This window comes from Oncorhynchus mykiss, chromosome 6 (assembly GCF_057628025.1).
Source record: "Oncorhynchus mykiss isolate SJ-2025 chromosome 6, ASM5762802v1, whole genome shotgun sequence".
In the NCBI taxonomy this organism is placed as follows: domain Eukaryota; kingdom Metazoa; phylum Chordata; class Actinopteri; order Salmoniformes; family Salmonidae; genus Oncorhynchus; species Oncorhynchus mykiss.
The window spans coordinates 24,994,254-25,009,944 of NC_143027.1; the positions used below are offsets into that span (position 1 = coordinate 24,994,254).

At 44.5% G+C, this 15,691-nt stretch overlaps 1 protein-coding gene across 3 annotated transcripts in view; it reads left to right on the forward strand.

Annotated features, from left to right (window-relative positions):
* The window catches only part of LOC110525587 (syntaxin-2), a 146,773-nt gene that overhangs the window by 90,621 nt on the left and 40,461 nt on the right, over positions 1-15,691 (forward strand). For all 3 annotated transcript variants that reach the window (XM_090237411.1, XM_090237409.1, XM_090237410.1), the window contains 2 exons: positions 6,881-6,970; positions 14,093-14,215. In XM_090237411.1, the coding sequence (XP_090093537.1) occupies positions 6,881-6,970; positions 14,093-14,215 (213 nt within the window). The remainder of the gene's footprint in view (positions 1-6,880; positions 6,971-14,092; positions 14,216-15,691) is intronic.

Consider the following 15,691-nt stretch of genomic DNA (forward strand, 5'->3'; position numbering starts at 1 on the left):
TGTTTGAGGTTGTGGACAGGTGTCTTTTATACTGATAACAAGTTCAAACAGGTGCCATTAATACAGGTAACGAGTGGAGGACAGAGGAGCCTCTTAAGGAAGAAGTTACAGGTCTGTGAGAGCCAGTAATCTTGCTTGTTTGTAGGTGACCAAATACTTATTTTCCACCATAATTTGCAAATAAATTCATAAAAATCCTACAATGTGATTTTCTGGATTTTTTTTCTTCTCATTTTGTCTGTCATAGTTGAAGTGTACCTATGATGAAAATTTCAGGCCTCTCATCTTTTTAAGTGGGAGAACTTGCACAATTGGTGGCTGACTAAATTATTTTTTGCCCCACTGTATGTATATTCTTAATCCATTCCTTACTTAGATTTGTATTGGGGTATATGTTGTGAAACTGTTGGATATTACTTCGATATTACTGCACTGTTGGCGCTAGAAGCACAAGCATTACGCTACACCCGCAATAACATCTACTAAACACGCGTATGTGACCAATAACATTTGATTTGATTTAATAATGCCACTTGAATAATATCACTTTAATGTTTACATATCTTGCATTACTCATCTCATATGTATATACTGTATTTTATACCATCTATTCCATCTTGCCTATGTCTCACAGTCATTTCTCATCAATATATTTATATGTATATATTCTTATTCCATTCCTTTACTTAGATGTGTGTGTATTAGGTAGTTGTTGTGGAATTGTTAGATTAGTTGTTAGATATTGCTGCACTATCAGAACTAGAAGCACAAGCATTTCGTTACACTCGCAATAACATCTGCTAACCATGTGTATGTGACTAATACAAGTTGATCATTTTACTTAATCCAGCTATTGGCCTCATAGTAATCTTCTTGGTAAGGGTTTGTAATGTCACCATGGTTTGGCATACAGCATACAGATGGGAAACAGAGGAATTTGTTAGCAGCATGGTTGTTGATATGGTTTCTCCCACGGGTGTGTGTTTATTTCTCTCTCACAGATAAACTGATATGTTGCTGTGTGTATTTGTCTTTCACAGATGAACTGATATGTTGCTGTGTGTATTTCTCTCTCACAGATGAACTGATATGTTGCTGTGTGTATTTGTCTTTCACAGATGAGCTGATATGTTGATGTGTGTATTTCTCTCTCACAGATGAACTGATATGTTGCTGTGTGTATTTCTCTCTCACAGATGAACTGATATGTTGATGTGTGTATTTCTCTCTCACAGATGAACTGATATGTTGATGTGTGTATTTCTCTCTCACAGATGAACTGATATGTTGATGTGTGTATTTCTCTCTCACAGATGAACTGATATGTTGCTGTGTGTATTTCTCTCTCACAGATTAACTGATATGTTGATGTGTGTATTTCTCTCTCACAGATGAACTGATATGTTGATGTGTGTATTTCTCTCTCACAGATGAACTGATATGTTGATGTGTGTATTTCTCTCTCACAGATGAACTGATATGTTTGAAATGTGAAATGCAGCATGTTTCTGTGGTCATGAAGGCTATTTTACATCTGAACACTCCACTATTCAGGAATTGTTTACAAACACAAAGAACAATGTTTGTGCAGTAAGCTATAAGCCCAATACATTATCACCACATATTGGCTTTGCTTGAATTGCCCTGTCAATGCATTGCTGTTTGGGCCATTAAAAAAAAATGTATTTCACAATTAGAGGTAGGCTATGTGATCCATTGTTGTTTTACTTGTGAGGCACAGCTGAGTGAGCATACATTTAAATCATCTGCTTTTTATTTGTATTTTACTGGGCTGATGGAGCCTGCATCTGATGGTCAGTCTCAGCGGAGGGAGAGAGCAGCAGACTGAGGGTCAGCCTCTCAACATCCCTCCGTTCTCCCTTTCCTCCACTGACACTGAACAAAAAGGGACACGGTGATGGCAAAACTCACGTCGCACTGCATTATTTCTGTCTCATAAACACATTCATTTTGTTACTCCTATGAACAGAGAAAGTGAAATATTCCTTGATGTTAAAAAGACCCAAGCCACTAATAATAAGAACAACGCAAGCCAATAGATACACTTTCTTGTTCATTCATAACAGCAAATTACTTGTATGCTTGATTCGACTGTGTTCGGAGGCGCCGTATGGATGGTGTGACGCAATAGCCTCCGGAGGCACGCAGAGGCCAATTTGAGCTCTGTACCGCGTCGCTGTGCGGCTCTCAAATGTTGTAACAATGCAGAGTGCTCCAAATACAGGGGCAAGAAAAAGTATGTGAACCCTTTGGAATTACCTGGATTTCTGCATAAATGTGACAGAATTTGATCTGATCTTTATCTAAGTCACAACAATAGACAAACACAGTGTGCTTAAACTAATAACACAAATAATTGTATTTTTCTTGTCTATATTGAATACATCATTTAAACATTCACAGTGTGGTTGGAAAAAGTATGACTAATGACTTCTTCAAAAGCTAATTGAAGTCAGGAGTCAACTAACCTGGAGTCCAATCAATGAGACGAGATTGGAGTTTTTGGTTAGAGCTGCCTTGCCCTATAAAAAACACTCACAAAATTTGAGTTTGCTATTCACAAGAAGCATTGTCTGATCTGAACCATGCCTCAAACAAATAGATCTCAGAAGACATAAGATTAATTGTTGCCTTGCATAAAACTAGAAAGGGTTACAAAAATATCTCTTAAAGTCAGTCCACGGTAAGACAAATTGTTTATGAATTGTGAAATTTCAGCACTGTTGCTACTCTCCCTAGGAGTGTCCATCCTGCAAAGATGACTGCAAGAGCACAGCGCAGAATGCTCAATGAGGTTAAGAAGAATCCTAGAGTGTCAGCTAAAGACTTACAGAAATCTCTGGAAGATGCTAACATCTCTGCTGACGAGTCGACAATACGTAAAACACTAAACAAGAATGGTGATCATTGTAGGACAACACCGAAGAAGTCACTGCTGTCCAAAAAAACATTGCTGCACATCTGAAGTTTGCAAAATAGCACCTGGATATTCCACAGAGCTGCTGGCAACATATTCTGTGGACAGATGAAACTAAAGTTGAGTTGTTTGGAAGGAACACACAACACTATGTGTGGAGAAAAAAAGGCACAGCACACCAACATCAAAACCTCATCCCAACTGTAAAGTATGGTGGGGGAGCGTCATGGTTTGGGGCTGCTTTGCTGCCTCAGGGCCTGGACAGCTTGCTACCATCGGCGGGAAAATTAATTCCCAAGTTTATCAAGACATTTTGCAGAAGAATGTAAGGCTATCTGTTAGTCAATTGAAGCTCAACAGAAGTTAGGTGATGCAACAGGACAACAACCCAAATGACAGAAGTAAATCATCAGAATGGCTTGAAGAGAAGAAAATACGCCTTCTGGAGTGGCCCAGTTTGTCCTGACCTCAACCCCGATTGAGATGCTGTGGCATGACCTCAAGAGAGTGGGTCACACCATACATCCCAAGAATATTGTGTAACTGAAACGGTTTTATAAAGAGGAATGGTCCAAAATTCCTCCTGACCGTTGTGCAGGTCTGATCCGCAACTACAGAAAACGTTTGGTTGAGGTTATTGCTGCCAAAGGAGGGTCAACCTGTTATTAAATCCAAGGGTTCACATACTTTTTACATCCTGCACTGTTTACACAGTGTGTTCATTAAAGACATGAACAATTATAATTGTTTGTGTGTTATTAGTTTAAGCAGACTATTTGTCTATTGTTGTCACTTAGATGAAGATCAGACAATGTTTTATGACCAATTTATGCAGAAATCCAGGTAATTCGAAGGGGTTCACATACGTTTTCTTCCCACTGTAGCTCCGCATTGTCATGATTGGTTGACGGTAAGTGAGGGCGGGAAGTCCTGTATAAACTCACTTCCTTTGACAACTTCGTTCACAACAGCTTTGCGCTGCTCGGTGAAGCGCTAGAAGTATGAATGCCCTGACGTCTGCAGAGGCCGTATCATCTTGCTGCACGGATAAAGGCAGACGTCAGAGTGACCAGGCAGCGCCTTTTACTGCTGCAGTGCTTGTTGTTGCGCTGAGGGAAAATAGGAAGAACGGGAATTTTATGGCTTATACAAGTGTTGAATACAAAGTGTTGACAGTGCTGAGTAAGAATTTAAACATGAAAACAGCAGCTCTTCGCTTTCTTTTATGCCTGCTACATTACTGCCGACACGGTAATCTGAGCCATCCGATTGGCCAGCGGTAGGCCTAAAGTGCACTTGATATGCTCTCTGGGCCTGCCGGGAAGGTAGAGTTTACCTTCAGACATATGAAATAGTTAGAAATGGCAACAGTTCGCCTGCCCTGGTGCGCAGGGCAGCTTAATCGGGTGCACCTAAGGATTTATTGATGTTTTTTTTTACTGAAATGTTTGTCGATCGACGAGGAATGCCTTGGAGATCGACCAGTTGATCGCGATTGACTGGTTGGTGACCACAGCTCTAGAAAGTTGAGTGATGTTCAAACTTGTGCTTATTTATGTGGGCTGTTATGTCTTCTGTGCGGCTGTTTGGGGAGCTGCGCGGTAATCTGCGCCTCCGCCTGCAGTTTAGAGGGAAAGTTGGTCTCAGCTAATTCCGTTACCATGGAATTGCCCATGAACAGTCATCTGACTGAGAACACAGGAGAAGGACAGTGCCCCTCTTAGAAAGGTCAGTGTTGGCTGCTTGGTGGAGAGACAGAAAAAGAGAATCCATTCCTCAGCCCTGGTCTAATTAGCCACCCAGAACAGTGTCCACCCAGCCTAGATCCAGCCTCAGCCCAGATCCAGCCACTGTCTCTGTCTGGTTACACACATGGTCGGCTGGATGGCTGGCTCCTCTCTGATAGTCTTTTAACAGTAGGGCAGATTCAGTTATTCCGCACATGTGCCTAATTACCCTCTGAGCCTTAGTCTAAATACATTATTCACAAGGCTTCCTTGAATCCACCCTGAAGAATTAATATAATACATTTTTATGACCTCCCCATTTGCAAAGCTTCAAATACACAATTTATTTTGTGGCACAGATATACCCGGCGTCATTGTCTTCATTTGCTCTTTGTCATTTTATATAGTTATTAGTCAAGCCAAAGTTTATGGAAGATTGATAACTAGTCGGCCTGCCCATTGCAAATTACATCCAAACATTGTGAGAAGACTGGGAATTCCAGCTATTGTCTGGTTTGCCTGTTCACTACGGTATTTTTCAGACAATCTACAAGCATTACAAATCATTCAGTGAAATGAATAATCAGAGTATTTGGTGTAGCTAGAACATCTCACTCTGCCAACCTCTCTGGTGTTGCTAGCCTCAGCTTGGCAGAGATGGAGCTAGTGCATGTTGTGCATTCAGAGCATACAGTGTCTCTTATTGTTATGATGACTCCTCACTCAGCATTAACGATGCAGCAGCATCTCTGTTTTGTTTTCAGTTGTTCTCTGTTGGTCTCACTTCATACACATGTACACTTGGACCTGTGTCCTTCAAAAAGCCAACCTACACCAGCTCTGAGTTGAAGGGATCGATATACGTGTATTGAAATACCAATGCAAACGTGCTTATACAAGAAAGATTGGAATTGACTTGAATGAATTGATGCAGTTTGAGACACCAATGGTTTTTGATGAGAGAGAATTGAAATGAATGGAAGTACAACCGGACTTCTGCAGAACACAGTGGTGTCACATGTCTCTTTAAAGTGTGCACCCTCTGCACTCAGGTGGCCATTTCCCCTGTCTTATGTGTTATGTTCTAGGGCAGGGGTATTCAACTCTTACCTTACGAGGTCCGAAGCCTGCTGGTTTTCTGTTCTACTTGATAATTAATTGCACCCACCTGGTATCCCAGGTCTAAATCAGTCCCTGGTTAGAGGGGTAGAATGAAAAAACATTGCGGAACTGGCTTCGAGGTCCAGAGTTGAGTTTGAGAGCTCTAGGGTGTGATATCTCTCTGTTTGTGTGTGTGTGTGTCTGTGTGTCTGTGTGTACGCGTTTGTGCCTCTGTGCTGGTATGTGAGTGTTTTTACTATACCAACATGTCTGACCTTCATAAGTAAAACACCAGAAGATTCCAGAACAACACCGTGCACTGTCAATAGCCATTTAAAGACACACTGTACTTAAAGTTCATCTATCGTGCATGAGCGGCGAAGGATTCTTAGATCCTTGCAAAACAACACTGCCTTTGCTTTGCCTGCCGCTGTAGTTAAAGTGAACTGCACATCACAAAAGAGAGAAGTTCTTCAGTTGACACTCCAAATTGCATCTGCGGCACCCTCATGGCTGTTGATTGAATCTAATTACGTTTTCCTCCTCTGCAATGAATGGATGTTTTTTAATCTCCCCCTGACACACTTAGTGGGAAGAAGGGTGGGGGAGGATGCCATGAGTGTCTAGAGTGGGTATAAAAATGCTAATCTTATTTGCATTCGGTGTCAGTGGAAACATTACTTGGTTAAATATGCTATTTTTTTCTATCTGTTTCTCTTCCGACCAACTACATCTAACGCATTGCAGTAAGATCTGGCATTTGTGTTTTTATGTCAACTGCCATGAAAATGTTGGTTTTTCATGAAGGCATGTTGTTCCTTTAGTCATCCCACTGGGCACAGGCGTCAGTTCAATGTCTATTCCACGTTGGTTCTACGTCATTTCATTTAAATAACGTGGACGCAACGTTGATTCAACCAGTGCCTGCCCAGTGGGATGCTTCCTAGGACAGATGAGCAAACCACCAGTGGAGGATCAATGCAGCACCTATGGCTGAAACACGTCTGCTCTGTTGAGTACAGCAGCAGCTTACTCTACTGGCATAATCAGGAGCTCCTCTCCTCTGAGGTCTAAACACTGTTCTCTATCTGCTCTCTCTTCCCTCTCTGTCCAGGAAAATGAGCTTCAAGATGTTCTCAAGGAGAAAAAGCACTTGAGTCACCACTTGTTCAACAATAGCAAAAAGGCAGTCCAGAATGAGCAGGTAGGTACTGTAGGAGAGAAAGCCACACCACAGATGGTTGCCATGGTGCTGTAGTAATGGCAGCGTAGTTTGAGAGCTCCTGTAAACATTGTACATATTTAGCTGATTTAAGTGTTTTTAAATGATTTATTTAATTATTTGTTTGATAACTCATTGAATTTTGATTTAATATATTTAGTTGCCTTGACCAACAGAGTAGCAGAATGTATGGCAGATGGATTTGTTTGGTTTGCTAAACTAGCTCTATAGCTAACTGTCCACTGCATTCAAGTGATGCACAGCACTGGCTTCTATTTTCAACCAAAGTGAGAGAACTGCAGTGTGGAGATGGCAGAGAGTGCTCCCTCATAGTATGAGGGTGACTTTATATACTGGACTGATGTTTGGTGAGCTTTTAGTGCCTGTATCAGCATCAGAAGAAGAAGCATCACCCAAGTTGGTGCTACACATTGCTAGTAGAGGAGTCGTACAGTTGCTATAGAGCGCTGAGGACTGCAAACAACATCAGGACCAGCAAGCTTAACTCAAGCACCACCATCATCATCAAACCTGTCCCTCCTTTGTACCATCCAACTGGGCTGCCAGCAGAATGACCTTAACCAAGAGCAGGCACCATCTGAACCTGTCAAGACTAGAGACATCACCAAGAGCAGGCACCATCTGAACCTATCAAGAGGAGAGACATTACCAATAGCAGGCACCATCTGAACCTGTCAAGAGGAGAGACATCACCAAGAGCAGGCACCATCTGAACCTGTCAAGAGTAGAGACATCACCAAAAGCAGGCACCATCTGAACCTGTCATCACCAAGAGCAGGCACCATCTGAACCTGTCAAGAGTAGAGACATCACCAAGAGCAGGCACCATCTGAACCTGTCAAGAGTAGAGACATCACCAAGAGTAGGCATCATCTGAACCTGTCATCACCAAGAGTAGGCACCATCTGAACCTGTCAAGAGTAGAGACATCACCAAGAGTAGGCATCATCTGAACCTGTCATCACCAAGAGTAGGCATCATCTGAACCTGTCAAGAGTAGAGACATCACCAAGAGTAGGCATCATCTGAACCTGTCAAGAGTAGAGACATCACCAAGAGTAGGCACCATCTGAACCTGTCAAGAGTAGAGACATCACCAAGAGTAGGCACCATCTGAACCTGTCAAGAGTAGAGACATCACCAAGAGTAGGCACCATCTGAACCTGTCATCACCAAGAGTAGGCATCATCTGAACCTGTCAAGAGTAGAGACATCACCAAGAGTAGGCATCATCTGAACCTGTCAAGAGTAGAGACATCACCAAGAGTAGGCATCATCTGAACCTGTCAAGAGTAGAGACATCACCAAGAGTAGGCATCATCTGAACCTGTCAAGAGTAGAGACATCACCAAGAGTAGGCATCATCTGAACCTGTCAAGAGTAGAGACATCACCAAGAGTAGGCATCATCTGAACCTGTCAAGAGTAGAGACATCACCAAGAGTAGGCACCATCTGAACCTGTCATCACCAAGAGTAGGCATCATCTGAACCTGTCAAGAGTAGAGACATCACCAAGAGTAGGCATCATCTGAACCTGTCAAGAGTAGAGACATCACCAAGAGTAGGCACCATCTGAACCTGTCAAGAGTAGAGACATCACCAAGAGTAGGCACCATCTGAACCTGTCAAGAGTAGAGACATCACCAAGAGTAGGCACCATCTGAACCTGTCAAGAGTAGAGACATCACCAAGAGTAGGCATCATCTGAACCTGTCAAGAGTAGAGACATCACCAAGAGTAGGCACCATCTGAACCTGTCAAGAGTAGAGACATCACCAAGAGTAGGCACCATCTGAACCTGTCAAGAGTAGAGACATCACCAAGAGTAGGCACCATCTGAACCTGTCATCACCAAGAGTAGAGACATCACCAAGAGTAGGCATCATCTGAACCTGTCAAGAGTAGAGACATCACCAAGAGTAGGCATCATCTGAACCTGTCATCACCAAGAGTAGGCACCATCTGAACCTGTCATCACCAAGAGTAGGCATCATCTGAACCTGTCAAGAGTAGAGACATCACCAAGAGTAGGCATCATCTGAACCTGTCATCACCAAGAGTAGGCATCATCTGAACCTGTCATCACCAAGAGTAGGCACCATCTGAACCTGTCATCACCAAGAGTAGGCATCATCTGAACCTGTCAAGAGTAGAGACATCACCAAGAGTAGGCATCATCTGAACCTGTCAAGAGTAGAGACATCACCAAGAGTAGGCACCATCTGAACCTGTCAAGAGTAGAGACATCACCAAGAGTAGGCACCATCTGAACCTGTCAAGAGTAGAGACATCACCAAGAGTAGGCACCATCTGAACCTGTCAAGAGTAGAGACATCACCAAGAGTAGGCACCATCTGAACCTGTCATCACCAAGAGTAGAGACATCACCAAGAGTAGGCATCATCTGAACCTGTCAAGAGTAGAGACATCACCAAGAGTAGGCATCATCTGAACCTGTCATCACCAAGAGTAGAGACATCACCAAGAGTAGGCATCATCTGAACCTGTCATCACCAAGAGTAGAGACATCACCAAGAGTAGGCATCATCTGAACCTGTCAAGAGTAGAGACATCACCAAGAGCAGGCATCATCTGAACCTGTCAAGAGTAGAGACATCACCAAGAGTAGGCATCATCTGAACCTGTCAAGAGTAGAGACATCACCAAGAGTAGGCACCACCTGAACCTGTCATCACCAAGAGCAGGCATCATCTGAACCTGTCAAGAGTAGAGACATCACCAAGAGTAGGCACCATCTGAACCTGTCAAGAGTAGAGACATCACCAATAGTAGGCACCATCTGAACCTGTCATCACCAAGAGCAGGCACCATCTGAACCTGTCAAGAGTAGAGACATCACCAAGAGTAGGCATCATCTGAACCTGTCAAGAGTAGAGACATCACCAAGAGCAGGCACCATCTGAACCTGTCAAGAGTAGAGACATCACCAAGAGTAGGCACCATCTGAACCTGTCAAGAGTAGAGACATCACCAAGAGTAGGCACCACCTGAACCTGTCAAGACTAGAGACATCACCAAGAGTAGGCACCATCTGAACCTGTCATCACCAAGAGTAGGCACCATCTGAACCTGTCATCACCAAGAGTAGGCACCATCTGAACCTGTCATCACCAAGAGTAGGCATCATCTGAACCTGTCAAGACTAGACTTCAATCTACACTTTTTTCACCTTTTTTATTTTTGTCTGTATACTGCAATTCTGCTTTTAGCTGTGAATGTGTACAAGACAATCTAACTAATAATAAAAAGACAATAACTAACCCAATATAAACCACAGCCTGTCGTTTCCAACGAAGCAAATTAATCATAGCGGGCAGAACAAGGAAGGATTTGGGCAGAGCACAGCATGAGCTAGTGAGATCATATTTACTGTGTTCTGCATATATTTGTATATTTCCATTAGGGAACACTTACTCTGTGATTTGCGCATGTGCAATAACTCAATCCGCCCTTGCACTCCTTCCAAACAACACCATTTTTTACTTTGGCGAAGGGTAAAGTCTACAAAACTTAGTCCACTCTGTTCTTAACATTCTAGTTTTGGGAACAGAAAACTATATTGAGGTCAAATGTTTAATCTTCTTTCACTGCCGGCCACTCGTCTTCCTCTCATCACCATATTTGGTGGTGAGGGGAAATGCCAACCGGATGCTTTAGATTTATACATTCAGTGAAATATCTGGCTCTTTGTTCTATCTGTGGCTACAATGTGCTGCTATGATTTATGACTACACAATGAAACCTCTGCACACACCGTCTCAGGGGTTCACTCCATTCCACTCTCTGGGAATGGGACTAAATGTGACTGGGACTAAATCAGGGTTCCCCAGCTGGCGACCCCCGCAGGTGGTTTTATTTGGCCCCCAAGTTTTCTGTAGCCCTCCCATTTTTCCCCCCATTCTTTTCTTTCATTAATGGAAAGACCAGGAAATCAGCTCCAAGTCCTTTTAATTTAAGAAATCTATTCACAAGTAGAGAGACATGACGTGATCATATATACAGTTGAAGTCAGAAGTTTACATACACTTAGGTTGGAGTCATTAAAACTTGTTTTTCAACCACTCCACAAATTTCTTGTTAACAAACTATAGTTTTGGCAAGTCGGTTAGTACATTTACTTGGCGCATGACACAAGTAATTTTTCCAACAATTGTTTACAGACAGATTATTTCACTTATAGTTCACTGTATCACAATTATAGTGGGTGAGAAGTTTACATACACTAAGTTGACTGTGCCTTTAACCAGACTGGAAAATGACATAAAATGATGTCATGGCTTTAGAAGCTTCTGATAGGCTAATTGACATCATTTGAGTGTACCTGAGTGTACCTGTGGATGTATTTCAAGGCCTATCTTCAAAGTCAGTGCCTCTGCTTGACATCATAGGAAAATCAAAAGAAATCAGCCATGACCTCAGAAAAAAAATTGTAGACCTCCATAAGTCTGGTTCATCCTTGGGAGCAATTTCCAAACGCCTGAAGGTACCACGTTCATCTGTACAAACAATAGTACACAAGTATAAACACCATGGGACCACGCAGCCATCATACCACTCAAGAAGGAGATGCTTTCTGTCTCCTAGAGATGAATGTACTGCGAAAAGTGCAACTCAATCCCAGAACAATAGCAAATGACCTTGTGAAGATGCTGGAGGAAACAGGTACAAAAGTATCTATATCATCAGTAAAACTAGTCCTATATTGACATAACCTGAAAGGCTGTCAGCAAGGAAGAAGCCACTGCTCCAAAACTGCCATTAAAAAGCCAGACTACGGTTTAAAACTAAACATGGGGACAAAGATCGTACTTTTTGGAGAAATGTCCTCTGGTCTGATGAAACAAAAATATAACTGTTTGGCCATAATGACCATCGTTATGTTTGGAGGAAAAAGGGGGAGGTTTGCAAGCCAAAGAACACCATCCCAACCGTGAAACACAGGGGTGGCAGCATCATGTTGTGGGGGTGCTTTGCTGCAGGAGGCACTGGTGCACTTCACAAAATAGATGGATTCATTAGGGAGGAAAATTATGTGGATATATTGAAGCAATATCTCAAGACATCAGTCAGGAAGTTAAAGCTTGGTCGCAAATGGGTCTTCCAAATGGACAATGATCCCAAGCATACTTCCAAAGTTGTGGCAAAATGGCTTATTGACAACAAAGTCAAGGTTTTGGGATGGACTGAAAAACTGAAAAAGTGAAAAAGCGTGTGCGATCAAGGAGGCTTACAAACCTGACTCAGTTACACCAGCTCTGTAAGGAGTAATGGGCCGAAATCCACCCAACCAATGGGCCGAAATCCACCCAACCTGTTGTGGGAAGCTTGTGGAAGGCTACCCGAAACGTTGGACCCAAGTCAAACAATTTAAAGGCAATGCCACCAAGTACTAATTGAGTGTATGTAAACTTCTGACCCACTGGGAATGTGATGAAAGAAATAAAAACTGAAATAAATAATTCTCTCTACGATTATTCTGACATTTCAAATTCTTAAAATAAAGTGGTGATCCTAACTGACCTAAAACAGGGAATTTTTACTAGGATTAAATGTCAGGAATTGTGAAAGCCTGAGTTTAAATGTATTTGCCTAAGGTGTGTGTAAACTTCCGACTTCAAATGTAAGCAAGGTTTGAACTGATTATGTTTTAGTCAAACATGTCTGTTTGGCCTTCTTGCGGTCAAATTTGCAGTCTACAAATGATTTGTAATTATGTTCCGGTCCCATGACCATCCGCTCTAGACAAAGTTGATGATCCCTGGACTAAATTATCAGGGGTTTTCATAATAAAAGGCGGTGGGCTTGGGCTCTGTCTTCCTGCCTTATCAGAGGGCTGTTTGCATCACAGTGGCATGCTGCTAAAGCTGCCCTGGCCTCTCTCTCTCCTGTTATATAAATTAATGTGTTTATTTTCCATAAGCGTAGTGCTGATGTTGAAGCTGCTAGTGTCTCCAGTCTCATCTGTAACATGGCTAGAACCCTGAGCCTCTGATAGTATTAGAGCACTTCCTGTGAGCTCCTCACACCTCAGACCTTCCTTCCTGCCCAGCTGATAACACCAAGACAGGGGTCCTCTGTATCAATCATCGTAAGTCCTCTGTATCGACACTAAGGCAATTTCCTGGAGGAGTTGATTGTCAGGTAGCTGTTGGGTGTGGAGGGAGTTGAGGAGGGAGATGCTGGTTATTAATGTCTTATCAGGACACTAGGCTGTCCTGACAAGACAGCCATCCGTCAGAGTTATCACTGAGGCGGATATGAGGGGAGCACTCTGCAGGGTGCATGGGCGGATATTAGACCTTCCATCGCCTCGCCTGCACCTTTGTGTTCCTTATCATCATCTCTTAGAGTGACGAGAAGACTACTGAGAAGGGGCGGAGCATGGTAATATAATGGCACCTCCCATCTGCACTCCCACCATACTGTTCAGTCCTATCTGGCCAACTTAGCTGAGACACAACAATGCCTTTCATCCTTCTACAGACATACCCCCCCCCCCACCCCCCACCACTGTGTGGAGATGGACCAATGACTCTGAAGTAGTTCTGTGTGTTGTTGTTGGTGTTACAGCCTCCTTCCGTGTGTGAGTCATAGTATAAATGTTGTGATTACATGGCAGCCATCCTATTTCTAATTGTATTTTACAGTAGCAGTAGCTATAGTAGTGCATTACAAAATACAACTTCATTCACTTAACTCTGTTCAGGTTTCCTTTTTGAATAAGAACAAAGAATTACAAATGTATACAGTAGTTGATCCCAGACCCAGTTTCATTACTCCACCATTATTGTACTGTAGCTGTCATCAGCAGTCAGCCAGCCAGCCAGCCAGCCATCCAGCCAGCCAGCCAGCCAGCCAGCCAGCCAGCCAGCCAGCCAGCCAGCCAGCCAGCCAGCCAGTCAGTCAGCCAGACAGCCAGCCAGTCAGCCAGCCAGCCAGCCAGCCACCCAGCCAGTCAGCCATTCAGAAAAATGTTCTGTGTAATTGCGGGCTATTCTTTGAGTGCTGAAATCAGTCGTTTTTGATAAACACCTGTGTTGTGCTGTGCTCTCTGTGTGCAGGTGAAGTCAGAGTATGAGCAGCTCAAAGAGACCCTCGGTGTTGTGACTCAGGAGAGAGATTCAGCCCTGCGGGAGAAGACCCAGCTCCAAGGCAAACTGGAGAACCTAGAGCAGGTGCTAAAGGTGAGAGTCTGGAGACACACTGTAGATAACCTTATTTTATATCTGCTGTATCTCTACTGTATGTCTACTGCATCTCTACTGCATCTCTACTGTATCTCTACTGTATCTCTACTGTATGTCTGTGACTAATAAGAATCATAGCCCTAGCTCAGGTTGTTTAACAGAGCCAGCCTCTACCCTTCCCTCACCAACTCTCTATCTTTCTCTCTCTCCCTCTCCTCTCTCTCTCATATATAATATCCCTGACCTGTCTGTTGCCTTCCAGTGCCGATGTGGGAGGAAGCTTGACCAGAACAGCTTGACCAGCTGTGAAAGACTAGGAAGCTTGGAGCAGTCTGTCCTCCCCACGCTTACCCCTCCATCCCCTACCCCTCCATCCCCTACCACCTACCCATCCATCCCCTACCACCTACCCCTCCATCCCCTACCCCTCCATCCCCTACCACCTACCCATCCATCCCCTACCACCTACCCCTCCATCCCCTACCACCTACCCCTCCATCCCCTACCACCTATCCCTCCATCCCCTACCACCTACCCCTACCACCTACCCCTCACCCCTACCACCTACCCCTCACCCCTACCACCTACCCCTCACCCCTAACACCTTCCACTCACCCCTACCACCTATCCCTCCATCCCCTACCCCTCCATCCCCTACCACCTACCCCTCCATCCCCTACCACCTATCCCTCCATCCCCTACCACCTACCCCTCACCCCTACCAACTACCCATCCCCCCACCACCTACCCCTCCATTCCTTACCCCTGACCCCTACCACCTACCCCTCCATCCCCTACCCCTCACCCCTACCAACTACCCATTCCCCCACCACCTACCCCTCCATCCCCTACCCCTCACCCCTACCCCTCCATCCCCTACCCCTCACCCCTACCAACTACCCATCCCCCCACCACTTACCCCTCCATCCCCTACCCCTCACCCCTACCACCTACCCCTCCATCCCCTACCCCTCTATCCCCTACCCCTCCATCCCCTACCCCTCCATTCCCTTCCCCATCCTACCACCTACCCCTCCATCCCCTACCCCTCCATCCCCTACCCCTCCATCCCCTTCCCCATCCTACCACCTACCCCTCCATCCCCTACCCCTCCATCCCCTCACCCCTACCCCTCACCCCTACCACCTACCCCTCCATCCCCTACCCCTCCATCCCCTTCCCCATCCTACCACCTACCCCTCCATCCCCTACCCCTCCATCCCCTCACCCCTACCCCTCACCCCTACCACCTACCCATCCATTCCCTACCCCTCCATCCCCTACCCCTCACCCCTACCCCCTACCACTCCATCTCCTTCCCCTCCACCCCCCCTCTCTCCCGCTAGATTGATTAGGTATCACTGCTATGTCCATTTGTATGGGGAGCAGACCACTCTAGCCCCATTTTGAATGCTTTTCTTCACCCCACTGGCCATGCTAGCTCTCCCTATTTGTCTGGGCTGCTTTCCTATG